Raw genomic sequence first — 25698 nt, 5'->3', positions numbered from 1 at the left:
ACAAGCCGAGTGGATGTTGCGGCAAAACGCAGAATGCTCTAATTCCCACTAATCCACGTGGGACGCTTACGCGCTACAACTAAAGTTGAAGAGAAAAAAAAGGATTCATGTGATGTTACAAAAAAAAAGACAAACAAGCTCAAAAGGCAAACGAGGAAACTTCTTCAGGCTACACAACATTGTCGCAATCGCAAACAAACCACCCAAAAATGTTTGCAAAGCACAAACTGCAGGATGAAAAATGCGCCATAAAATGCTTCTTCAAATATCGCTAGTACCTAATAACTTATTCGCTGTCAGCCATTTTCCTCATATTGCCAGCTGTTTGAAAGCATACATTGAACCGAGCACGGCTTGGAAATCAAAAAACGGCATCAAACGAAAGATCGTGTTGGACTTGGGAGGTCGTATTCATTATGCCGCCTGAGAGCATTATTAGTTTGTATTGCCAGAAAAGTGGCCCCTTTCAATGTGAGAAAGAGGAAATAAAAAAACTAATTCAGTCACAGAACATAAGTGCACGAAGCACACACTTGCTGTCTCATTTTGGATACAGCCCCTGTAAATAGGAAATGAATACAAAAGAGTGTCGTTAACAACCCTATGATAGATAAATAGCTATTTTTCCCCACGCTGTAAAAAAAAAACTGTGGGCTTTCCTCCACATTGCAACAATGAGGCGCTCTAAAGAGGCTACGCCAATGCGAAGCACCTGTACCATACAATTTAAAAGATGAATATAAACTAGTCTAAAGACAGTATGCTGATTAATATTGTGTTTGTGAAACAGGAATGAAGCAGCAAAATCCAGTTCTTATCCATCTCAGGAGGCGGCCATTTTGACACTTGCTGTCGACTGAAATGACATCACAATTGCGATGTTTTTTTTTTTTTTACCAGCGTTATCGTTATACCCCTAATACATATTAACAAAAAGTAAGCAGATAGACCGATATGCTTATTTCAGGGCTGATACCGATATTGATTATAAGTAGTCAAGGACGCCGATAACCAATATCTGGAGCCGATATTCATTTTCACTAAACGGGAAAATATTGGCATCAGAATTTGAAAAAATATAAACTCCAGCTCTTTTTTGTGTGTGTATTTAAGAATATGTTTATTGAACAACTTTTAGGGATCGTAAAATATTGGGAGTTAAAAAAAAAATCTTAGTCAATAGTCATCTTCGTTTTAAAGAAATCTAACAAAAAGTTCAGGGGTGTCCCAGGGGCCGCAGCGTGTCTTCAAAAGTTAGATAAAAACTTAAGCAAATGGCTCCCTTTTGCTTTCTTCAGTAAATCGAGTTTTCTAAAATGTCAAAATATCTCAAGTATTAAAATTGTACTTCTTAGTTTTAATTTCAAACAAAAATAGAAGGTGCAGAGAGTTCCCAGGGTCGGTAGCATCTCTAAAAAAATAATAATAATTAGTTCCCAGAAGTTTTTTTTCCCCCCTGAACACTTTTTTTAACGGATCTATTACCGCCACCGTCTCTGTATAATTTTTCAAAATGCTCGATGCCGATATTCGTCAAAAATGCTGAATATCTACTGACTGATGGAATTTCCCCAAATTGTAGGCTTTGCGATTTGACATTTTGATTAATTATTCAGCACTACAAGAATTTTTATTTTATTTTGATTTATTAATTTTTTTTAAATTTGGGGGAAGGGGAGTTATTTAAACTCAGCCCGCTACCGTTCATTCAATTGTCAATCCACAAATGACCAGTCAACAGTGCGACGATGTTGAGGGGCGATGAGGCTTGGCACGTCGTTCCGTTCGACGCACTTTGTTCAAACCTGCGAGGGACATTAGGGAAAGGGAGCGTGGGATGTTGTTCATTCTTGATTTAGATCCCCACCCCCACCCCCCGCTCCTCAGCCCGCATGCAACCAGTCGGAACCGACGGAGACGGTGTCTAATTGGGTTGACAAAAGCCGGGCCCGTCCGTCCTCCACGGGCTTCCCCTCGCCTCTCCTTGGCTGAGTTAATGGGGTCGGCTAAGATTAAGAAGCGGCCGCGAAAAAAAAAAAAACACCCAGCGACAACAAACGCTGATGCCCGAGAGGCGATTTCAAGTCAACAGTGCAGGTTACACAGCGTGAACGGCCGCGTTGGTTTGGGAGGAGTCCAAATGCCTGACATAGTTCAATAGTGAAGAAAGGAAGTCGGCGGAGCACATACCTGAACGCTGGCTTTGTTTGCTTTTCTGTCTGCTAAGAGCAAATGTTGCAAAAGTACAGATACGAAAAAAAGGATTTGTAAAAGCCGAAGTACTGATTCAAATGGAAAAATTTAATTAACTTAAAGCTTTGTTGTATTTTTTTCTGTTCTCGTGAGCTAATTTAGCATTTTTGTGTTGGTAAATAATGCTAATGTTTTGATGGTATAAAAGCAAATGTTTTTTGAAAAAAACGAAAAAGTAGTACTCTGCCGCCATTTCCTGGCATCTCAGTGTTGAGGAACTTTTGTTTTCAAGTGAGTTGAGGAGAGTAAGTTAGACAAAAGTAGCGCTTTGCCGCTATCATGTGACATCTTTGTGTCACTCAACTAAAAATAACAAAATTAAGGAACTTAACTTTAAGCCAGGGGTGCTCAACTTCGGTCCTCGAAAGCCCCTATCCGGCCTGTTTTCCATGTTCCTCTCCACTAACACACCTGATTCATGATCAGGATCGTTATCAGAAAGCTTGCTGATTAGCTGATCATTAGATTCAGCTGCGCTGAAGGAGGGAAACATGGAGAACAGGCTGCATAGGGGCTCTCGGGGACCGAACTTGAGCACCCCTGATTTAGACAAAAGCAGACTTTTCCCGCCACCTTGGTGCCCAAAAATTCTGTTGAAGTGAGTTGAGGAGCTTCATTTAGATAAAAGTAGCTTTTTGCCGCCATCTTCGTGCCCAAAAAAATCTGTTGAAGTGAGTTGAGGAACTTCATTTAGACAAAAGTAAGGTTTTACCGTAATCTTTGTGCCCAAAAATTCTGTTGGAGTTGAGGAACCTCATTTAGACAAAAGTAGGGTTTTATCGCCATCTTCGTACCAAAAAATTCTGTTGAAGTGAGTTGAGGAGCTTGATTTAGATGTTGATGTAAGTTGAGGAACTTTATTTAGACCAAAAGTAAGGTTATGTCGCAAATTTTTGTGCCCCAAAAACTGTTGAAGTGAGTTGAGGAACTTCACTATGACAAAAGTAGCGATGTAGTGTGATGTCTGGTCGGTGCTGGATTTCACTTCTTTCTTTTCTTTGATCCTTCCTCGGATAAATCTCCAATAAGCATTTTCCATGAAAAAAAAGATATATAACTACTGTGATAAAGACGCTAGCCTCATTCGCCCGTCCGTCTATGACGTTTCATATTATATTAGCATTAAGTTAGCATAGGCTCGTGTACTTTCATACGACAAAGTCATGTGGTTTGGTTTATTACACACCGAAATTCTCTTCATTTTACATTTAGTTTTACGGTGACTTAAAAAAAAACGACAGCGATAATGATTGCTAGCTTTGTTAGCCCGTCTATGTTTCGCATCATATTCGCTTAATAAGTTAGCATAGGTTAGCGTACTTTGTGTTACAGTATACTTCAAATGGGAGTGGTTATAATAGCGTGAAGCACACTTGACTTTTTTTTTTTTTTTTTTTTGAAGGACTGGTCGCTATTGCTATTTTTACGATCTACACACAGTACACTGAGCTGTAGTATTTATCAGTCATCAAAAAATTGTGAAGGGTGTACTTGGAGGATTGAAGCACGACCACCCACATCCAGATTAAAAACGCTGCGACTGGAACAGGAAGCGTTATGAAGATGCCATTTCCCCTCCCCTCCTCGTCTTTATTGGCCGTATCCATTTCCTGTCTCCTCTCGGAATGCAATCAATAATATTTGCGGGATTAAGCAGAAGAATGGAACGACGGGGGTGGAAGCAGCCGCGGTAGCGATACTGAGCCAGACAGACAACAGTCTGATGCTGACATTTTGAAAACGAGCTCGAGGCGAAAATAAAATAAAATGGGAAGAGGACATTTTGGGGGTTTTATATGAAAGATGAAAGCTTTGGCTTATCTGATAGATCTCTTCAAAAAAAGAAAAAAAAAGAGAAGGCCATTCCCTGTCGAAATATACTGAAGATAATTACACGTTGTCAATGTAAACAACCACACAACATTGCCTTCTGCTAGCTTAATGCTAACACACAATGCAAAACGAAAACCATCAATAACCATTCACTGCCATAAATTCATTGTAAAAATAAAAGGATTATTAAAAATTAGGGGCGACAGGCAATTACAATTTTTAATCGTAATTAATCGTATGACTTCACTAGTTAAGTTATCTGTTCTAAATATACAATGAAAAAAAAATCGAAGTTTTCCTACTCTTGTTAACAAAAGTGGAAAAAAATGTTAATCTAATAGAAATACTTTAAATGAATTTTCGACGCTTATAGCAGTCAATGGCAGTGAATGAATTTAAAAAAAAAAGATTATCAAAAACTTTGGGGCGTCAGGTGATTAAAATTTAAATCGTAATTAATCGCATGACTTCACGATTAATCACAAATGTCATATCTGTATACATATATCAACATATGTGGGAGACTGGAACAAATTAATAGCATTTCGATTGATTTCAATGTGTAAAGATGCTTTGAAATACATTTTTTTATTCCATATATTTCTAAAAATGCAACACATCTGTGAGCGGACAAAAATGGGAATTTTATCGAACCATGTTAGCGAGTGAGTTTGACTGAAGTGATTTCGGCGGCGCACAATTGAAGCTGTCAAACTCCTCTGTTGTGTATTGTCATCTGCGAGGGGGAGGCACTTTGCGCCATCGCAGGCTATTGTACGCAACAATGGCGGCAGCCGGCTCCTAATGGAGCCTTCATGTACTCGGGATTGGATTTTTCCCGCCTCGCAATTACTTCCTGACTTGACGCAGCTCAAAAGACAGAAAGCGCGGAGTTCATTTGCAAGCTCACAATAGTCTCTGTGGGCGCCTTCAGTGTTTCAGTTTTGGTCCTCGCCGCGCCGTTTTGGAAATTGTGATTACCAGCGTTCCGTCGGGGCGGCTGACGCCTTCAAAAATGCTCACGAGCGGGTACGATTTTTCACAACGGGCGCAGCCAGTCTGGTCGTGAAGGCGAGGTCGTGAGGAGCAGGAGCGTAGGCAGAAAAATGTCATTGCCGTGGCCTGGGTCATTTTCTAATAAATAAATACATAAATAAATAAAATCGAATATAATAAATGAAAAAAAATAATGTTAATAATAATATTATTTAAAAAAGAATAATATTATTAAAAAAAGAATAATACAATTCATAACAATAATAAACAATACTAAATACTAAAATTTTTCCTTTGGTATGGGGTTGGCCAGAGAGAGACAAGGGGTGGCCATGGCCACCATGTAGCTCCGCCCCCAGTGAGGAGTGGACGGCGTCATCTTCTGCTCGCCATTTTGTCATATTTTGTGCCGATCATGACTAGTCTAGCGCAAGCTACCAAAGACATGAAAATGAAGCTCCTCAATTCACATCAACATAGTTCCTCGACAGCAAGATGACAGCAAACCACATACTTCTGAAGCGACTGTCCTCAACTCACTTAAACATAGTTTGAACAGTTTTTTCTTAGCATACAATGGAGGCAAGGTTGCAAAACATAAATAATCGTGATAACACAAAAGCAATTTCAAGAGGACCGTCTGCAGCGCGTGCTCGGGTCCCAATAATGATCCAGCAGCCGAGAGGTGGCCATAAAAGCGCAACAAGGCGAAAGCAGCTCATAAATAAAAAAGCGACTTTTCTTTTTTTTTTCTTTTTTTAGCAACACGGCAGCAAGTCCATTTCCACCGACAGCAATCTTTTTGTGTCTTTCAGCACGACAGCAAAATTAGCGCGCCCAGCGTGTTGCCTGCGAGAAAAAAAAAAGCCGAAGTGAAACAGGGGGCGGATCGCAGCCAATCTATATGCGCTAATCCCATGTGATGATGCAGGATTAGTCATGTGTAAAGAGGCATGAAAGAGCGGTCGACAGGGCGAAGACCTCCGCCAAGGCTGTTTTAGGTCTTACGTGGGTGAACGGCCACAATCTGCGATATTAATAGTTAAATAGAGGGAAGGTCTCGGGCGCAGTTCTGAATTCTGTGGACTGTGTGGTGCTGATTGCTGCAGTGCACTTCAAATTCAATATGGAACCCATCCATACCCTTGAAATCCATCTTAAGGTCCATGGACCAACGCTCTTTCTCCTCACTAGTAAGACAATTCAGCACACTATTTTCCACTCGATCGCACTGTATACTTGGATACAAGACTTTCTCAGCAACACACCTCTGAATAGCACTTCTTCCACTCTCATCCTAAACTAAGGGATACCTCAGGGATCTTTCCAGAGTCCCCTCTTTGACTCCCTTTTTAAACAAAACTACTTAAAATATGCTGACAACGCCATCCTGCTTGGGACAACTTCACTTTTTATTCGATTTTTTTTCTCAAGTAATCATGTGACATGACCATAAGCTTCTATTGTATCCACTATTTCTACATATTAGTAGGGCGACTTTGACATATTGGTAGTTAGCAGTTAGCACTAAAATCGATACGGCGATATATCGCGATTTTACAGTGCGCAATTGATTCAATTTAGGAAACAGATTTTCATACAAATCTTACAGTGTTCATGTACAAGTTTACTGATTCGTATTTTCTAAATTTGAGTAAAAAAAAAAAAAGAATTGCGACTTCCAGATTTGTATCGGGATTAATCAAATCAATCGCCAGGTACTAGGCAATTCACACCCCTACGTAGCACGAGCTGACATCTGCGCTTGACTAGCACAGTGCTAAATGTTAGCACTAGCACTTCACCAGTAGAATTCTATGTCATTTGTGGTACTAGTTGTTGTTCTACTAGTGACAACATAGACATAAATACTTAACTCATTCACTGCCGTTGACGATAATAGAATTAAAATTAAAAATAAAATTCATTTGAACTATTCCTATTAGTTTAACATTTTTTCCACTTTTAAAAACCTAGAATTAGTTTTTTGTATATTTAGAAAATATATAAAATGTGTGATTAATCGTGAGTTAACTCAGTTAACAATTAATTATGATTTTAATCGACCGACGCTCTTAATTTTTAATTGTAATTAATCGCATGACTTCAATAGTTAACTCACGATTAATCATACATTTGATATCTGTTCTAAATGTACAATAAATAAAAAAACCTGGGTTTTCATACTCTTGTTAACTAAAGTGGAAAAAAATGTTAAACTAATAGAAATAGTTAAAATGAATATTTGACGTCAATAGCCGTCAATGGCAGTGAACGAGTTAAGATGGATATCAAGGTTAGCTAATATGTACTCAAGCGGCCTTTATTGAAATGATATACAGGTTATGTTCATGTAGCACAGTGCACTAGTAGAATCACTGTCTACTAGTACTAAACTATTAGGATCCTGGAGGCTACTAGTGCGTGACACATGCCCACTCGTAAGCTTTGTTTGCGTACTAGTATCCACAAGAGGCTTGGCGGAAATGCTTAAGAGAGGCTGGAATTGTAAAAGATCTCTCCAGGAGGTCACAACCTAACCACTCTGCATGCAACGATGCCTTCTTCGCCTTCAGTCTCCCACAACAGCGTAACCAACGGCAACGCCGATGATGTAACACAGATGACAATTGCACAATCAAACCATTGACCGCCACACTGCAGCCTGCACCGTGATACGATAACAATATATATATTTTTTTTTAAAGACGCCACAGAGTTAAGACAACAAGTGGCGGCCCAACTGAAAAGCGCGAGCCGTTTAAAAAGGATTAGGCCCGGAACGTGGCGCACGGCGGGATGAAAGATGATCCGTGCAGCCCGCCGAAACGCGAGATGCGCTGTAACAATCAGCTGGAAGCCAAACCACCACCCTCCATTGATTTCACCACACACTGTGGGCTCGTTCTCCGCTTGACTGCAAAACTCCACATTAGCGCCCATCCATAGTTTGTACGCGTGAGGCTCAATTTCCAACAGCAAGCCAAGGAAGCACTTCAGGGTGTCCTTTCAGCTCAAATAGAAAGTTGGATGGACCAAAATGAATCATGTACTGCCATAATATTTAATAGGGGTGTGCCCAAAAAAATCGATTCTCATAAGAATCGCGATTCTCATTTAGTACGATTCAGAATCGATTTTAAATATCCCCAAATCGATTTTATTGAAATTATTTTATACTGTCTTACCTTTGTCTGTGTGTGTCTTTATTTGGAACGCTGTTCATGTTTTACCCGGTTTGGCCACTGAGGGGCAGTGTGGTTCTACGCGGTCTAATACACTGTTAAGTTGTAGCCACATTCGAGAAGTCACGATCAAGTTATTCCAATAAAAGTTTTTTTTTCCAGCGTGGAGCCGTTCTTTTGAGTGATAAAAGTGCTAATTAGCATTAGCGAGTCAGACTGGAGTAGAACATTACAATTCCTTGCACATCTATAGATTGAAGCAAAAATCATTGTCAATCAAATCCTTTTGAACCGAAAATCGTTCTTAATCGAAAATTTATTCTGAATCGAATCACAGGCGCCAATTATTGTATAACAGTGTTTGTGTAACTGCAGCAGAAAAGGCGGAACTTATTCCCCGTATTAGGGCTGCAACTAACGATTACTTTAATAATCGATTAATCGATGAAATAATAAATTAATCGACTTCAACGGTTTTACTTTCCATCCCTTATTAAAAAATCAGAGAACATTTATTAAATTTCAAATTGACAGTGCGGAAAACAAACTGATTAGAATTCACTTAGTGGTTTGGTGTAATTGTTTAAAAAAAAGCTGATTGTTTTTCAAAGTAAAAGTAGATGTTTGTGTGTGTCTTATTTTGAGTACGCACAAACATAATTAGTCTGTTATCATGAAAGACAATACAAATCTGAATATTGCTGTTGAGTGGATGAAAATCCAAGGATTTTCATTATTTTAAACAGAATGCAATTTCTGGAAAAAATTGCATGTGAAGGCTGAGAGGCTGAATGAAAAATTATGAAATGATACTGAATGACATGCAATGATATACAATGACCTGGAAGGGTTTTGAATCGGTCAACAAAAGTAGAAATTAGAGAATAACAAAAAATAAAATAAAAATATTTGTTGGCTTTTATTTTGAAATTTTTAACAAAATTCGTTTTTGCAATAAGATGAAGAATTTAAAGTTGGAACGATTTGAGTTTTACAAAAAAAAAACGTAATAATTGGAGTTTAATTTTTTGGGGCCATTTATTTTTGAAATGTTGACAATTTTGCGGTAGCAAAAAACTGAACGGTTTAAAGTTCTAATTGTTTGAATTATTTTATTTTTTTAAAGACAATTGTTGTACCTAACAAAAAAACCCAAATGGTTGTAAATTTTCAAAAAAAAAACACTCCTTCCTGTGTTCATTTTACCTTCAAGCATAGACATCATTGCCATCATCAGAATCATTCCATAAAGCATTAAAGCTTTGTTGCACTCCACAGAAAAGCAAATGAAATGTAATAAGCCACCTTTACTCATTCATGCCTGCGTCCCACCGGGAACTGAAACAAAGCCCTCTCTGCCCTCCATCATCCATCCATCCATCCATCATCCATCCATCCATCATCCATCCACTCACATTTCCGATGAGAGTTGTATGGGAAAAACTGCAGTGCATCATACTGGGGGAGCTGTTCCTAAAATTTTTGCGAGATGTGGAGGCGACCGAACAACCACAATCATAAACATTATTCTAACACCTTCCTCATACGCCTCAAAAGTCAACAATAGAATTCGTTTGTAATGGAAACTGCATTTAGATCCTATTATTATTGTGCAGGTGTGCCTAATAAAATGCTGAGTGGAATCGAATGGGAGCCTCCTTTAACAATATTTAAAACAATATAACGCAACATAACACTTATTGGTGGTGCTTTGTAATAACTATGAATGTCCCTACCTTAATTTCCCACGGAGATGCTCGATTAATATCCAACGACCACCGTCCCTCCGTCCGGAACCGGTGGACCGACCAAGCGACCGACCGAGCGAGCGACGCCAACAGTAGCCGCCTTCCTCGCCTCTTCCTCGGCGTCCGGCGGTCGTCGCCTCGCTGGCGCTTCCCCTCTTGTCGTCACAAAGTCCAAGGAGGACACTGGTCGTCGCGGGCCGTGCGTGGCCGTGATGTTGTTTGAAATCCACGTCAGTCGCTCGGTAGTCGAACCTGCGTGTGGAGGCGCGTCACCCACTTCCGCGTTCACGTGGAAGTGGACGAAGAGCGACGACGAAGAAGAGCATGAGGAGGAGGCGTGAGAAAAAGACAAGAAACATCTATTGGGATTAAAAAATAAAAAAAAAGGGGGGGGGGGGCTCCCACAAATTACGAATAATCACATCTTTTCTTTTTTTAAATATATTTATTAAAAGGTAAATGTGTAACATTTTCAGAATAAGAAAAAAACAATGTTCTTTTTTTATCCAAGGAATGGAAAGCAATCATCTGAAAACTGATGACACTGTTTGCAGGGGACCCCATTTGAGAGAATCCCATCGTGTCATTGAAGTGTCTATAAAGGTTTACTGTTAGGTCATTGATGTGGACCAGTATCAGATGTCTCCTGGGGCCCCCGACTAACCACAAGCCAGCAACAGCTAGTTAGGGGCTCCATTAGGGAGATTGATCAATCCTATCGTGCCATTGCAGTTTCTATGAGGGTTTCTAGTTGTGTCATTGATATGAAGCAAAATCAGTTGTGCCTCGGGGCCCCAACTAGCAATCAGCCCGCAAAAGTTTGAAAGGGGCCACATTAGGGAGACTGACAAATTCCAACATGCAATGGCAGTGTCTAGGAGGGTTTCCAGTTGTATCATTGATATGAAGCAATATCAGTTGTGTCTCGGGGCCCCTACGAGCCACCGGGGCATTAACAGCTAGAAAAGGGCCCTATTGTGAAGATTCCCAAATCCTGATGTGTCACTGCAAGTGTCACTGCTGGTTTCCAGTCATGGCATTAATATGAACCAATATCAGTTGTGTCTTAGGGCCCCCTAAAAGCCATCAGCTAACAACAGATGGTAGCAAGGGGCCCCATTTGTGAGAGTCCAAAATACTGACATGGCTTTGCAGTGTCGCTGGTGTAGTCCAGCTGTGCAGTTAAAATTAACGAATATCAGCCGTGTCTCTAGACCCCTTTACTAGCCATCAGCAAAGAAGAGGTAGCAAAGGGCCCCATTAGGGAGAGTCCTGAATCCTGACACATCTTTGCTGTGTCTCTAGTGGTTAGGGAGAATCCCCATGTGTCATTGCAGTGTCTAGTGGGTTCCAGTTGTCATTAAAATGAATTAACATCAGTCTTAGGGCGCTCTATTAGCCACTAGCCACCAGCAGTTATTAAGGTACCCCATTAGGCAGATTCCCGAATCGCAACATGTCACTACAATGTCTCTGATTGTTTCCAGTTATGTTGTAAAAATGAATCAATATCAGCCATGTCTTGGAGCATCCTAATAGCCACCAGCCAGAAAAAGCTAGTAAGGGGCCCCATTAGGAAGATTATTTCAGGCTTCTGCTAGAAAGCAAACAATGGCAAGAAAAGCTTACTTGAACATCTGAACTTCCATTTAACAGGTGATTGGTTAAGTTTGAGCATATACAGTAGTCACATCCCCAGCTATAAGAGGGTGTGCACACTTGTGCAACACCCAAAAATCTTTATTTTTCTTTTTTTTTGTAGTTGTACAGGTTATAGGTTACATTAATAGCAGAAAAGTCTTGAAATGATTTATCTTGGTCTGTTTTGGACTATCCAAAACAGGCATTTAAGCAGGGGTGTGTAGACTTATGGTCAGTAGGACCATCCAAAAAGGTGACCCAGAGAGGTAGTCAACCCACAGTAGCATGTCGGAGGCTGACTTATTAACCAGAGGATTGCATCATCTTGCATCTTTGTCCATGTGTTAGGCCTGATTACGAATGCGCAGGCCGCCACATCGTCCTTGGGGCGGGACAACGGAGCCTCTGTTCTCCCCACTGAAGTGAGTTTGCCAAATTGGCATGCATGTATGTGTCTTTGGCGTCACAGGGATGCATGAAATCTAGGGATTAGGATCAGAAAGTGCTCAGGGGCACTTTTTTTTTTTTCAACACACTGAAATCAGGTGTTTTAATTGGTTTTAATTTGAGTGGACAAAAACAAAATATTGAGTATTTTTATTTCATTCATATATAAATATATATATATCTTGCACTCAACAAATACCCCATATAAAAAATACAATTAACACTAAAATTAATAAAAGCTAAACTAAAAAAAAAACTGACAAATATATACAATTAAAATAAATAATAAAAAAAATAAGACGGGTTATTTTGGATGCAGAGCATGCAGCGCATGACCATCACAGCTCCACAAGGTCAATTACTGTTTATGCACAACGCAATTATCTCACAGCCAAAAACACTGCAAACACGAAAGGTAGAGAGAGCGTCCGTCCAGACACCGAGACGTGACTCTGGTCAGGTTTTGTCTGAGGCTGAGACAGAGTGTAAACAACTGAGCTTCACCAACGCCACCGATTCCTTATGACTCACCTGCCAAGCACAAAAAATAAAAAACATAGTATATTTATGTTATGTGGCAAAATACTACGTTGTCTTATCTTTTATACATTTGGGATCAATACAAGAAAAGATGTCATCTTGTTGCTAAGTAACCAGCACGTCACCGCCACAAGAATGAGTCAGTATTAGTCGACAACTATTAAGGGAATTTGGAGGCCGCGCTACATGTCCAGCTTGGTTGAAAACAATTCACCAAGTATTAGCAAAAAGGCATCTTTATGTCAATATGTCCACATACAAGCCTACAAGTGCCCAAATAAGTCCACTGCGATAACGCCGCCATTGAGAGATTTAATTTGAGGTATGACTCGATAAGGTTTGTTCCAATGTGAATATTGCAGCAAAATGGCTGCTGCTGTTTTGGTTAGCAATAGAGTGGATTATCAGTCAACTCGATCATTTAAGACTTCACATAACATTCGAATCTGTATTTAAGGGAGGGAACTTGTTTATTTGTACTGACAAGTCACACTTTGTGCGACTCTGTAGGTACTGCTGATTTGATTATCAACAGGAGCAACCGCACGTTCTGGAACGATGCCGGACTCCGCATGACAACAGATGCTCTTTAATACTGAGCAAATAATTGCGATGACTTCCACATATCTGTTCAGGTTTCTACAGATGTCGTTTTGGTTAGCAACACTCAATCTATTTGAAAGCGTGACACACTAGTGTGCAGGGAACTCAATTTACAACACGCGCGAGGCCTTCCACATCATTTTGATTAGCAACAGAGATTAAGTGGGTTATACGGGCCGAAAAACAGTCTATGAACTGAGATAAGCTTTTACTACCTGCTTTTTATTTCCCTTATGGGAAACATGAGGCCTTTATTGACTCAAGTGGATAAATCTTAAGGATTCCTTGTAATTATTCGAGGAAATAAATTAGAAACAAGTGGTTGTATCTGAAGGTAAGGAAAGAAACTTTATTTAAAGTCGAACCCCTGCAGATATGACAGCATTGAAGATTTTTGCAACGGCTGAGCATTAAAAAGAAAATATTTAAAAAGAAAAGAAAAGATTTTTATGGCAATCACCTTACTTGCAAAAGACATTTAAAGATCCCGTCCCTTTTGTCCTCCCCATCCTCAATTATAACTGGCATTCAAACAGACACAAACTGCATACTTGGATTTAAATATTTCATGAATAAATACTATGAACACGCACGTGGGTGTCGTTGGTTTGTGTGGTTATCTGTATGTGCCCGTATCAAGACAAGACGTTTTAGGCGCAGGATACAATTAAAAAAACAAAAAACAAACACTTCATGAGACAAACACAGACATCAATAAAAATAAAAGAAAGACCCCTCAGCCCAGAATAAAAGTTTAAATATATTTCTAAAGTGCATCTGGCCTCGACTTGCCCAAAGGAAATCAATCAGCGCTTGTTTTTTTGTTTTTTTTAATGTCTGAACATGCAGCAGATATTTTGGAAAAAAAAAACAACCAACGTACGTGCACAGACTTCAATGTGTCATTGAACAAATAAAATAAAAGCAACACTTTCACATTGATCATCTGCTGTTTGTCCACAATTTTTCACAGGAGAGTTCACCTTGGCCGAGAGAGGGACAAAAACAAGAAACCCAAAGCACACGTCGGTGAATAATATCCGTCCGTCCAGGCTGACCGTGTCCTCCTTAGTGGTTTTCTGGAAGGCCCTTCTAGATTTTAGGCAGCTTGGGAGCGCTGACGAGCGGGTTGGCGTCCTGCAGGAAGCGCCTCCCCGTCCCCTTGTAGTCGTACGAGCAGTCGTGCGTCTCTGCATAGCGGTGAGCGGCGCAGAAGTTGCTGCCGCACCTGATTGACCAATCAAACGCAGATATTCTTGTCACGTCTCGAAAAATAATAGCGCTTTTGTTTTTAGTGCGACGACAATGTGGCGCAAGTCGTGTCTGGGGATTGCAAATTATAAAAAAACTTTTTGGAGGTTGGTATTTGTAACATTTGTCAGGTTGAAATGTTATTCAAATGGAGGGGGCGATGCTAAGCGCATCTTGGGTTTTATTTGTCGAGCGAGCGGGTCCGCGAACAAGGAAGTCTCGCTGACTTGCATGGAGAGCTCCAGCAAATGTGAGAGCAGAGCATTTTCATTGATTGATAGATATTTATTTTTACATATATATATATATATATATATATATATAGTAGAATTCTCACAGCGGAGCCGAGATAGCCCACGGGCATAGCGGTCTGACGAGTACAATGGCAGCAGATTGGACTTCAAGTCTGGCGGTGAGCGCTCGTACCTGCACTCGTAGCTGGAGGCCAGGCCAGTCTTCTTGCCGCAAAGGAAGCAGTGCTTGGAACTCTTCTTCTTAGCGCCCGCGGGGGCCTTGACTGGAGGTAGGTGGTACGTGCTAGTTCCTTGCAGAGGAGAAAAAACAATAAAGATAATTGAACCACTTAACGTTAATGGTGAATGTTGCCGTCGCGCACAAATAAATCAAAGCAACTACTTGTGTCATATAAAATATTCTTTGTTATGATCACAAGTGACAAGCATATGGCAGCAAACCAATCGGCAGCTACACAAGAAGCTAACGAATCAGTCTACATCAAAAGCATGGCAGCATCTTTGGTCCTTCCTCGGGTCTCCTGACGGCGGTGTTCGGTTTAGGTGAAAAGGTACGGGATTTTTTAATAGGTTTTTGGTGAACTAATGAATACACACACACACACACACACACAAAATAAAAAAATAAAAAATATTTTAAAAAAGCAGCAATGATGATATGTCAAATCGGTAAAATTACCGAATGAACAATACTGAGCTCTTAGAAAAACAAAAAACAAAACAAAAAAGCATGGCAGCAGTCTCCGATAATGAGAATGACGGCTAATCACGGCTAATCATGTTAATCATGTTAGCCGATGGCTAACATGATTACCTGATGAGATACTTTTGACTCCAAATTATACCAGCTCGTAGATGTTTGACCTTCAAAGTACCACTGTGTTAAAGCCACACGCAAACAAACAAAACAAGTGTAGCCGTCTTCAAACATATCCCGAAAGCAGAGGCGTACGATCAATAGTCTGGATTTCTTGTTTGTGCAGCGGCGTTTTATTTGTGTGACTCCTTATAGTTATATTCAGCGTGTCCAAATTGTTGCCCAAGAAAAGAATTGAGGATAATGAGCAGCTTATAGTCGGACGAGAAGACGGATAAAATGGTAATGGCTCCTAGATTGGATTATTATTGCCGTTTGCGCACCTTGGTCTGCAACAAATCAAGACATTTATTGGATCGGTGCTGTTGCCGCGTGACGCCTGCAGCAAGAGACTGCACTTGTTTGACCTGCGGTGGGGACATCTTCAGTGAAATTGGTGACAAAAAGGAATGTCATACATTGTTGCGCATCTTCCACAAGTACAACTTGTCAACCTGGAACAGAGCTCCATGAAAGAGAGAGTTGTTGTTTTTTTGCCCCAGTAGTTCAATTCATAATAGGAAAAAAATAATAATAATCATACACAGATTCACACAGGAAGTTTCAAAAGGCCTGTTCCTGTTTTTACATAAAAACAATATTTTGACTGTTTGTGTCATGTGCAATATTGAGATTGAGTAATTTCTAGTCCCTGTAACTCTAATCATTAAAATGATCATTTAAAACAAAACAAAAAATCTGAGTGTAGTAAATCTATATCATTGCATTTCAGAAAAAATGCAATCATTAAACAAACATAGCAATAAAGAAAAAATAATGAGATGGTCCCCGTCATATTTTGCACACAAAAAAGCCAATATTTCACAAATCCTGCCAGTATGTAAACTTCTAACCACCCGCTGTATGCAGATGTCGGTCCTCGTTTCAGAAATAATGATGAATACTGTTAACCTGAAGGCCTTTCCACAAAAAAACAGCCCGTCTTTGTAAGGACACTTTCTTAGAACCTTCTTTTCGTCTGCAAAAGGAACAGATTAAAAATGTTTTGTGAATGTTCTCTCTCTCTCTCTTTGTTTTGAATGTGTCCTCTTCAGCTACTTGGTCATGCAGAATGGTAGATTTGTTTGCCTTTTTATGCTGAACAATTTTTCCTGTTCAAAGGGAGTTTGAAATACTGGGGAGGGAGAGAAGGGATGAGGGTGAGAGAGAGCGCGAGACAGACAGAAAAAGCAAGAGAGAAATTGATAGACAGATAAAGAGAATACAGCAAAAGCGAAACATGGGAAAAAAAAGAAGAATAACAGCACATGTTTGCTGTAGCATTATATGGAAGTCAAGTTCCTTTGTGTAGAGGAATGGCAGCCACACCCTGTGAGGAAGGAATGCAACGTATAGAAAATATGGCGGTGTGTGGTGGGAGCTGCTGTGCGGTGCCTAAATACTTGTAGAGAAACGTTAACGGATTCGCAAGTTCTGCGTCGCTTACCAATTCTCCCAAATGGAGGCATGACTCCGCCGCCGGACACCAGACATTTGTTGGCCTGGGGAAACAAAAGGGCAAGTATTTAAGGGAACCTCAATTACACTGAAAATAATCTGTTTTTGTTCTAATAAACAGGAAATACTGTTGAATGTTTTTTTTTTTTTTTTTGCTACTACACATGAACGTTAGTGAAATTCAAGCTCGAGAACCACAACCCCCAAATCAAAAATAATAATTATTGCATACATTAAAAGTTTAAATTGTTAATATTCTAAAAACAAAGATCCCAAATCCCTTCATTTCAAACTCATTTTACAGGATGATGATTAAAAATAAATGGCTTATAGATTAGATGATGCATTAAAGACTGTGACTTCCATTACCAGCCCGGGCTAAAAATATCTCCTCCTCGACACACAATATTTGTCTCACACTTTAACATACTTCCTTGTAGAGCTCTGCTTCATTTTGCTCGGTCGCTCGGTCGGTCATCTTAATTATTGTGATTAATTTATTGTTTGTGGGTTTTGTTTTTTTTTGTTAAAAGGGAGCTTGAAAAAAAAAATCTCTTATCAAATCGCAATGAACATTTTCTAATATCATTCAGTCCTACTTGTAAGTGAACGTTCCACTGCAGAGTGAAGCGACAAAACAAAGACAGATGGTCGTCTACGCTCACCGTGTGCGAGGAGGCTGCAGCTCGGTGTCGCGCGGCGTCCTCCTGAGGCAGCCCTGGCAGCCTGGATCCCAGGATGCCCTGTCCAATGGGAGTAGCAGGGGGCAGGGGCAGGGGCAGGGGCAGGGGAAGGGGCAGGGGCAGGGGCAGGCCCAGGCCGCCTCTCCTCACGCCGCTTCCGTCCACGGGCCTCGCCGAGAGCGACGCCAGGAGCGCAGCGTTGCTCAGGGAGCCCAGTTGCTCTCTGCAGGCTTGGCTGGCCATCTTCGTGATGCCTCTGGCTTCCCTTTTGGAGAGAAGCTCGGACCTCTTGCCGGGAGACTCCACCTTTACCCCCCGCAGGCGGGCTGCGTGACCGGACAGCGGGAGAGGGGACGGGCTGCCCGGTTTCGCCTGTGCTGCGGAATGTACTTGAAGGGGGAGTGGGGAGTCAAAAGGCTGAAAACGGGGTTTTGGGGAACTGGAAGAGGGCGACGGAGGGTTTAAATGGAAGGAAGTGCTGAGCTGCGTTATATCCGCCCTGCCGGTCAGGGTGTCGCCGCCGCTCCCGAGTGTCCAAGTGCTGAGAGGGGAGGGGGGCAGCGGCAGTTGGTGCGGCGCCCCAACGTCAAAAGCTCGACAAGCTTCCTCGGATTGAGGCGACAGATCCAGACTCAAGGGGGCCGCGAGCTCGCCAAACGAAGCGCCGGTCTGCGACGGCGCCACCAGCCCGCCGGCCTCGTCTAGTAAACTCACCCCGACCGCCTCGCCGACCGGCTTGAGCGGGTCAAAGGCGGCTTCGGGCGAACTCCTGGTGCACAGCGGAGGAAGCTGAGGGTACACGCAGTCCCTCATCAACCTGGTGCCGCCGATGTCCAAGCGGGAGACTTTGGGAGGGGGCCGAATCTTTGCAAAAGGCGGGCACGCCTCCCATGACTCCTCCTCCTGAAGCATGTAGCAAGACGGCGAGGGGAAAGAGGGAGAGGGTCGTCTCGGGACGGGCAACTGGGAGGAAGCGGAAGCAGCAGCGGCGGGCGGAGGCGCGTCCGGGAGTTCTTGGTCCGCTATGGGAGGTAGATGTCCACTGGACTGGCGAGACTGGTTAATCTGAGGGAGCGAACGCAAGAGGCGCTGATGGAGTCGCGTGATGGAAGGCGTCGGGTGGCCGCCGCAGGGATGGAGACCGACGGGGGGGCGTTGTTTTGCCTTACTCGTCTTCTTCGGCTGTAGAATCAAGACCAGAACAAACAAATTATATTTATTGGTTTGGTCACTAACATGTCAGAAACATGGCAAAAATGTTTTCCAAAGTAAAAGCAGATGTTTGCAAATGGCTTACTTTGTTTAAAAAAAAAAAAAAATCCCGTCCAGTTTCATGGAGGACTACAAAATTCTGAGTAATTACTGTTGAGTCTGGCTGACAATTTTATATGAATCAAGGTGTCCAAACGATTTCCCAGCCATTTTCACTAAAGCAATCCCCTTCGCTCCAGGCGGTTTTACTAGATTTTGAATGAGTTTGCATGGCCCACAGAATATTGCGTTCTATTGCTATAAAAACATGGAAAGGAAAGATTAGAGTCTTCTTTCATCAGGAAAAAAGTGTATTTCTCTCCGTTTCCGTTTTGCGGCAATTAGCATTAGAATATAGCTAAATTTCATCATTATTCACTCATCTGCTTAGAACTGCGGGTAAATCAGCTTGTTTTCAACATGGCCCTGGTTGAACTCTTCTACTCTGCTGCCACCTCCTGGCCGTTTTTGTAATAACTACCGTTGCTTAAACAGTTTAGTGCAGTTGAGAGGCTTCTGTGTGCTTTAGCATAAAACAAATTACAATTAAAAACATAAATACGTCTTTGGGAAACTTAAAACATTAAAAATAGAACGTATTTATACATTTTTGGGGAGCAAATCAGTTAATCCACTATCAAAATGTTTGATTTTGATTTGATCCTTTGCACCACTAATTAGATATACACTGCAATGAAGGCGTTTCTGCTTAAGAATTCTCCAATGTAAACAAAGCAGAATGTCCTGAATACTGTAAAGGTCTGCACTGTGAGCGTAGTTCATTGGGTTAAAGTTGTCAAGCACAACTTGTGCCACCAGATGTTATTAAAGCATTTAAGTACCTCTCATTTCCACTACTTAAAATGTGTAAGATTGGATTTGGAGATTTCTACTTTGCATGCACTAATTCTCAAACAAACTTCTGCCGTACCTTCTTGTTGATGTTCATGTCTTCCATCTTGGCTTTGAGCAACTTCATTTTATTCATGGTGATGGAGTTTTCCAAACTCTGCGCAGCAGCAGAACGCTCGCCACTGCTTTCCTCTTCCGTGTACATGTTGTACACTGAGCCTCCCCTAAAAAGAAAAGAAAAGAGGAGCACATCATGTAAAATGGTCAAAAACAAGATTCTGGTCCTATGTGGAACATTTATAACCTGAATTTGTATGCAATTCTATCACTAGCATAACCTACCTAATAGGGGCGTTAAAAAAAATGTATTCGGCAATATAACGCGATATTACAGCGCGCAATTCTCGCATCGATTCAATATGCAGCCGAATCGATTTTTAAAGATCCATTTTTGATGGAAATATTCAACAAGATGTTTTACTTAGGTTTAAGGTTTCACACTTGAAGCATGGAAGAATGTTATACTAACGGAACATTAAGCCTTAAAATTTTATTTCAATGCTGTTCAAACATGAAACAGATTGCAAACCGTTTGCTAAATACAGTGGCTCGCAGTTATAAACCTGAAGTACATTTTTATACAAATATTACAGTGCACAAGTTTACCGATGAGTATTTTCTAAATTTGAGTTAACAGTATTTGAATGCAGACCCGAGTGATTCAGACAGAGGCGTGAGGGAACCGTCTCCCCTGTCCACCACCCGGAAGAAGTTGAGTTGATCGCCTTCGCGGTAGACCACAAACGTGACCTGTTTGTTGGCTGAACTCTTCTCCCAACCCTCCTCCTTTGCACCCTCCATCGAGTCCGCCACATCTTTCACGGGATCTTCCATTGTTACTGAGAGAAAGAAGAGACGAGTTTCAGGAGACAGACCCGTGTCCAGCTTTTAAAGTAGTCCTTTCTTTTACTTTACCCCTTCTGGTGTTGATTGGACCTCCCCGCATAGCCAAGACCAGCTTCAAAGTACAGCCCTCTGCAATGCTGCAAAAAAAAAAAAAAGCACACACGCTGACTATTAATGCAGCAGTGCGAAAATTCTAACAGAAGCCAAGGAGCAAATAAGGCCATGTTTGGGAGTAAAAATGTAGAAACAATCTGATTTCCAAAAAGTAGAAAGCGTGCGGTGCTGTAACGGGCCACATAACAAATTAAATGACAGGCCTGCATGACAACGAATCATTGCGGCTGCGGGGAGACATGAAAAGATAGTCATTCATTAAGCATGGTTGGATAACGGCTACAGTGGATTTTGTGTGAAGGAAACGGGGGATGGGGGGGGGGGGTGGAGATAGCAGGCAGGGAACATTTATTTACCCGTAATCGTGTAGACAATGTTCATCATCCAGTTCCAGGTTGTTCCAGATGAGGTGTTGCTGGGTAACTGGGATTCCTTTACAGACACACACACACAAACCCATAGGAGAAATCAATACGGAGCTCCACAGGTTTACAAGCATATGTGGTTCAACTTACTAAAAATGATTCATGACTGCCCCCTTTAGACAGATCAGTGCTACTGCAAATGGAGACCTGATTCATCTATTGCCCAGTTATACTTAAAAAAAAAAAAAAAAAAAAAAAAAAAAAAAAGTCTTTATAAATTGTTAGAGATGAATGATGTGATGGTTTAATCTCGCTGCCAAGTTATCCAAGATGGTAAAGTGCAATCGGTACTAACATGCGCAACTCACAGAAAGTCTGGGATTTTCGGTTTTGGGGTGAAATTTCAGGATGAGCCTTAAATGCACTACAGCATAACCTTTACTGGTAAACTTAATTGGACACCTGTTGTGAATTTTGCCATTCAGATCTTGCGCAATATGACAAGAGACATGAGATGAGTGATAAACATAAAGAAGAGGAGCATTATATTATTTATGTCAAGTGAAATAAAAAGGCAGAACTGACAAACATGGACACAACACTGTGGAGCTATCATGCCATGACAATATATGACAAGGTAGCTTTATATTTATATAGCACACAAGTTGCGCTCAATGTGCTTCACATAGTTAAAAATACAACATTCAAAGGCATTTACAAACAAAAGAATTGAAGATATTTAAAAGCAAAGGGTGGTGGTAAAATACGTATTTACAGACGTGCAACGAAGAAACGCGTCGTGAGCAATACTGACTTGAGTTGACCATCAGTTTGTCATTCACTCAATGAACCGCGTCCCACTTTTCTCACAATCATGATACACACACATCGTTTGTACCACACTGCATGTGAGGTGCATAAACTTCCAAAAAGTTGGTTAAGTTGTAAATGATGAGACAAGCTTGAGATTCATCCCGTAATCTATACAACCTACTCAAAATCTGATTTGATCTCAAATCCAAAAGCCATGCCGCCATCGACAGTGATCAAGTCTATAGCAGGGAAGGAGTTAATATTTTCCTCGTTTTGAATATTAGTCATACAATATGCCTGCTTTGCTGTGTGTCGTTTTCATTGTGAAGACTACTCAAACAGTGAATTTCCCTTGCGGTTGACTGAAGCATCTATTTAGAAATGCATTTTCCATTTAGTAAGAGTCGAGTGAAGGAAACGGTGAGAATGGCGGGCTGATCTCGAGAGATATCTTGGGAATGCAAATGAAGTGAGCGAGTGGACTCTGTGACCTGGCACTGGAGCCAAGCCACCGTTTGGGAGTGGGAGTGGTGTGCGCCATCACAAAAACACTGGCTGACGCATTTCTTCGCATAAACACCGCACGGAGGTATTTTTATTTTTTTTACAAGTTCAGAATCTCACTGCCGCTCACAAACTGGAGCCTGTTGAGCTTTGAAATGCGGATGCTTCATTAAGGACATTAACTCATTCACTGCCATTGACGGCTATAGACGTCAAAAATTCATTTGAACTATTTCTATTAGTTGAACATTTTTTTCCCCACTTTTGTTAACATGAGTATGAAAACCTAGATTTTTTTTATTGCACATTTAGAACAGATATCAAATTTGCGATTAATCGTGAGTTAACTAGTGAAGTCATGCAATTAATTACGATTTTAAAAAATAATCACCTGACGCCCCTAATTTCTAATAATCTTTTATTTTATTTTTTTAAATCGCGTCAGGCGATTACATTTTTTAATTGTAATTAATTGCATGACTTCAATAGTTAACTCACAATTAATCACACATTTTATATCTGTTCTAAATGTACAATATTTTTTTCCTAGGTTTTCATACTCTTGTTAACAAAAGTGTGGGAGGGGGGGGGAATGTTAAACTAATAGAAATAGTTTAAATTAATTTTTGACGTCTATAGCCGTCAATGGCAGTGAATGAGTTAAAATCGCTTTCTTCCCCACATTTACTCGTACCTTCAAGCCTTTGGATCTTGGCCTTGACTGAGATGATGGCCTCGAAGGGCAACACGCGCAGCTCGAAACATGTACCGGTCAGGGTCTCGATGTACAGCTCCATGGGGTCGTACAGCGGAAGCTGGTGGTGAAAAGCTCCCACGCGGTCGTCGTTGAAGAAGGGAGGCTCCTTCCTGTCGGTCATCTCGGCCGGCGCCCGGGGGTCGGGTGGGGAGGGAGGGGGGATTTTAGGAGGGTAGCCAAAGCGGAGATGTGGCCCAAGCTGAGGGAGAGAGGGGCAGGTTGTGCTTCCTGGCCGGGGGGCCGTCACTCATCATGTGGGATGACCACAACTGTTAAGGGAAAAAAACACAAACAAAAACAGGGTTATATTATCAGATCTGTAGGTCAAGTGTAATTTAAACACTCTTCTTAAATCGAGAGGTACGTTTGCATTATGGATAACGTTGACAAGATGGGGAAAGTGCAGCTCTGGAACTAAAGAAAAAAAAAAAGGTGCACCTGAGTGCAAGTCCGAGTGTACAATGGCCTCATGAAAGATTCAGAGACACGTACAAAGATTTGGCCAGAAGTCAAAGATCAGATGTGCGGCAGGAGACCTTCTCAGTGGTGCCATTTGAACTCAGCACGACCACGCTCGGCACAGTGATACACCCACGTCATGTGTTCCATATCTTGAATTCAGGGGAAGAGTGAAATATATAATAGGGCTTTTCCAAAAACACTGGTGCCAACTTTTGATTGACATGGGGAAGTCATTTAATACGTTGCTGTCTTGAGGCACAAGTTAGATTTGTTCCGTGACCATCGTAGTAAACATACAGTTGTGCCTCGAGATAGTGACACGGCTTCCAGATGTTTTTTTTTAAGGAATCAAGTTGTCGTTTGGCCGATTTTTACTTAGTATACTAACAAAAATATGAACGCTGTTTAATGCCAGGGAACTTTAATCACTTCCGAATCAGTATCAATTTAGTTAGCAATTATTTTCTTTTTTAAAAGGGCTTCAAACATTTTTTGTCACCCCCCGTTGGATTTGACTGTCAGTCAAACCAAACAAAAAATACATGTATTATACGTGTATTTAGATCAAATACATAATTATGCCTTAAAGTCTGCTATCTTAATGCTAACATATAAAACATTAATGCAAAGTAATGCTTTATCTAATTATCCAATGGAATAATTGAGCTAAATCGATAATAATTGCAGTCAGAGCTAACTTTGTTTTTACAATAATGCAATATTTTTTAATTGAAAAAAATATTTTTTGTGTGTGGAGCTAGAACGGATTAACAGCATATGAATTCATTTCTTGATGGTGGGGGCATGATCGAAGTCGATACCCTGTGCATTTAGTCACACATTTGGTCATGGAAAGAATTCAACTTGCATGTCAAGGCACCACTTTACTTTTTAGGTATTTTTGGTTGACCAGAGATGGGGACCTTAGGAAAAGCTCAGCATGATGCAATTTAAAGACCACATTGCTTACAACAGCATCAATCAAACCCTCAATGGTGTTGGCCTGTGAATGAACACACAAAGCTGCACATGCCATTACCTTTGTGTCATCGTCATCCTTGTTTGGGGGTTGGTGGACAAGTGTACCTAATGTTGTGGCCGCCGGTGCACAATAGCCGATTACAGGGGCTTAAAATGCAATACTGCACACAATGGGAAATTAGGGGATGTCTTGCTTTCTCTGTGGGATGCTCGATCATCAACGAGGCCTTCGCCGGGATGTTGTAGATAGATGCCCCATGCCCTCTAGTAATGCGCTTACAAGCTACACTGACTTAAAAGGCAACAAAAGTCCAACTATTGCGTTAACACAGCAACGAGGTGGGTTAATTAAGGCAACCGCGTTCAATAGCAAGCAAGCGTCTATACGCCGGTAAAGGTGTTGCTTACCGTGAATAACAAGGCGGCGAGCTCCCCCGTCTAGCCGACGCTGCTGTCCTTATCCGACGTTGCCATGTTAGCCAACAACTCAAACAATGGCTACCGCTCCGAGCTAGTTAGCCGGCGAGCTAGGCTACACCCGTGGACTCCGTCCTCGCTTCCCGTGTGCCGGTGTCGCTGTCGTGGGCGGCGTTACGTTCGCGAAAACAGAGCATTGCATCACGTTCAACGCCACAAAAGGAACGAACCCGGGTCGCGTCTGCGCTCGGTCGCGACGCCGTCGTACCTGTCACTCACACCGGGGGGAGGGCGAGACGGCACCTCCGTGGCTGAGTTTGATTGACACCAGGAAGTAACCAATTGTTGCAAGGAGGAGGGGCTTGCATTTGATTGACACCAGGTGTAACCAGTTGCTGTCTTGAATACTGATGAGTAGGAGAAAAGTGGCGCACCGCGGGTTTGATTGACACATAGGGTAGCCAAGGCGGGATAGGGGCGGGCCTTGTTGACACCAGAATGCAACAAACCGTTGCTTATTTAGTGAGC

General features: G+C 41.5%; 2 protein-coding genes across 4 annotated transcripts in view; both read right to left on the bottom strand.

Moving 5' to 3' along the window:
* Window positions 1-10293, bottom strand: part of marchf8 (membrane-associated ring finger (C3HC4) 8) — a 63804-nt gene extending 53511 nt beyond the window's left edge. For both annotated transcript variants that reach the window (XM_086092896.1, XM_086092897.1), the window contains exon 1: window positions 10004-10293. The gene's annotated coding sequence lies outside the window, so the exon portion shown is untranslated. The remainder of the gene's footprint in view (window positions 1-10003) is intronic.
* Window positions 10294-13575: 3282 nt separating this feature from the next.
* On the bottom strand, window positions 13576-25467 carry zfand4 (zinc finger, AN1-type domain 4). Of its 2 annotated transcripts, none has more exons than XM_086093767.1 (10): window positions 25162-25467; window positions 23248-23579; window positions 21228-21303; window positions 20827-20894; window positions 20564-20750; window positions 19931-20075; window positions 17731-18930; window positions 17055-17109; window positions 14924-15041; window positions 13576-14474 (listed from the first exon to the last, which is right to left on the bottom strand). In XM_086093767.1, exons 2-10 carry the CDS (start codon window positions 23429-23431, stop codon window positions 14339-14341), a joined length of 2169 nt encoding a protein of 722 aa, XP_085949893.1. In that variant the 5' UTR covers window positions 23432-23579; window positions 25162-25467; the 3' UTR covers window positions 13576-14338. The 2 variants fall into 2 exon arrangements, with proteins under 2 accessions (XP_085949893.1, XP_085949894.1); XM_086093768.1 differs by lacking the exon at window positions 25162-25467 and adding an exon at window positions 24812-25044.
* Between the last annotated feature and the right edge of the window lie 231 nt (window positions 25468-25698).

This window comes from Leptonotus elevatus, chromosome 13, assembly GCF_054856555.1.
Source record: "Leptonotus elevatus isolate MCC_2025b chromosome 13, RoL_Lele_1.0, whole genome shotgun sequence".
NCBI classification, from domain to species: domain Eukaryota; kingdom Metazoa; phylum Chordata; class Actinopteri; order Syngnathiformes; family Syngnathidae; genus Leptonotus; species Leptonotus elevatus.
This window is presented reverse-complemented; position numbering and strand designations above follow the sequence as displayed.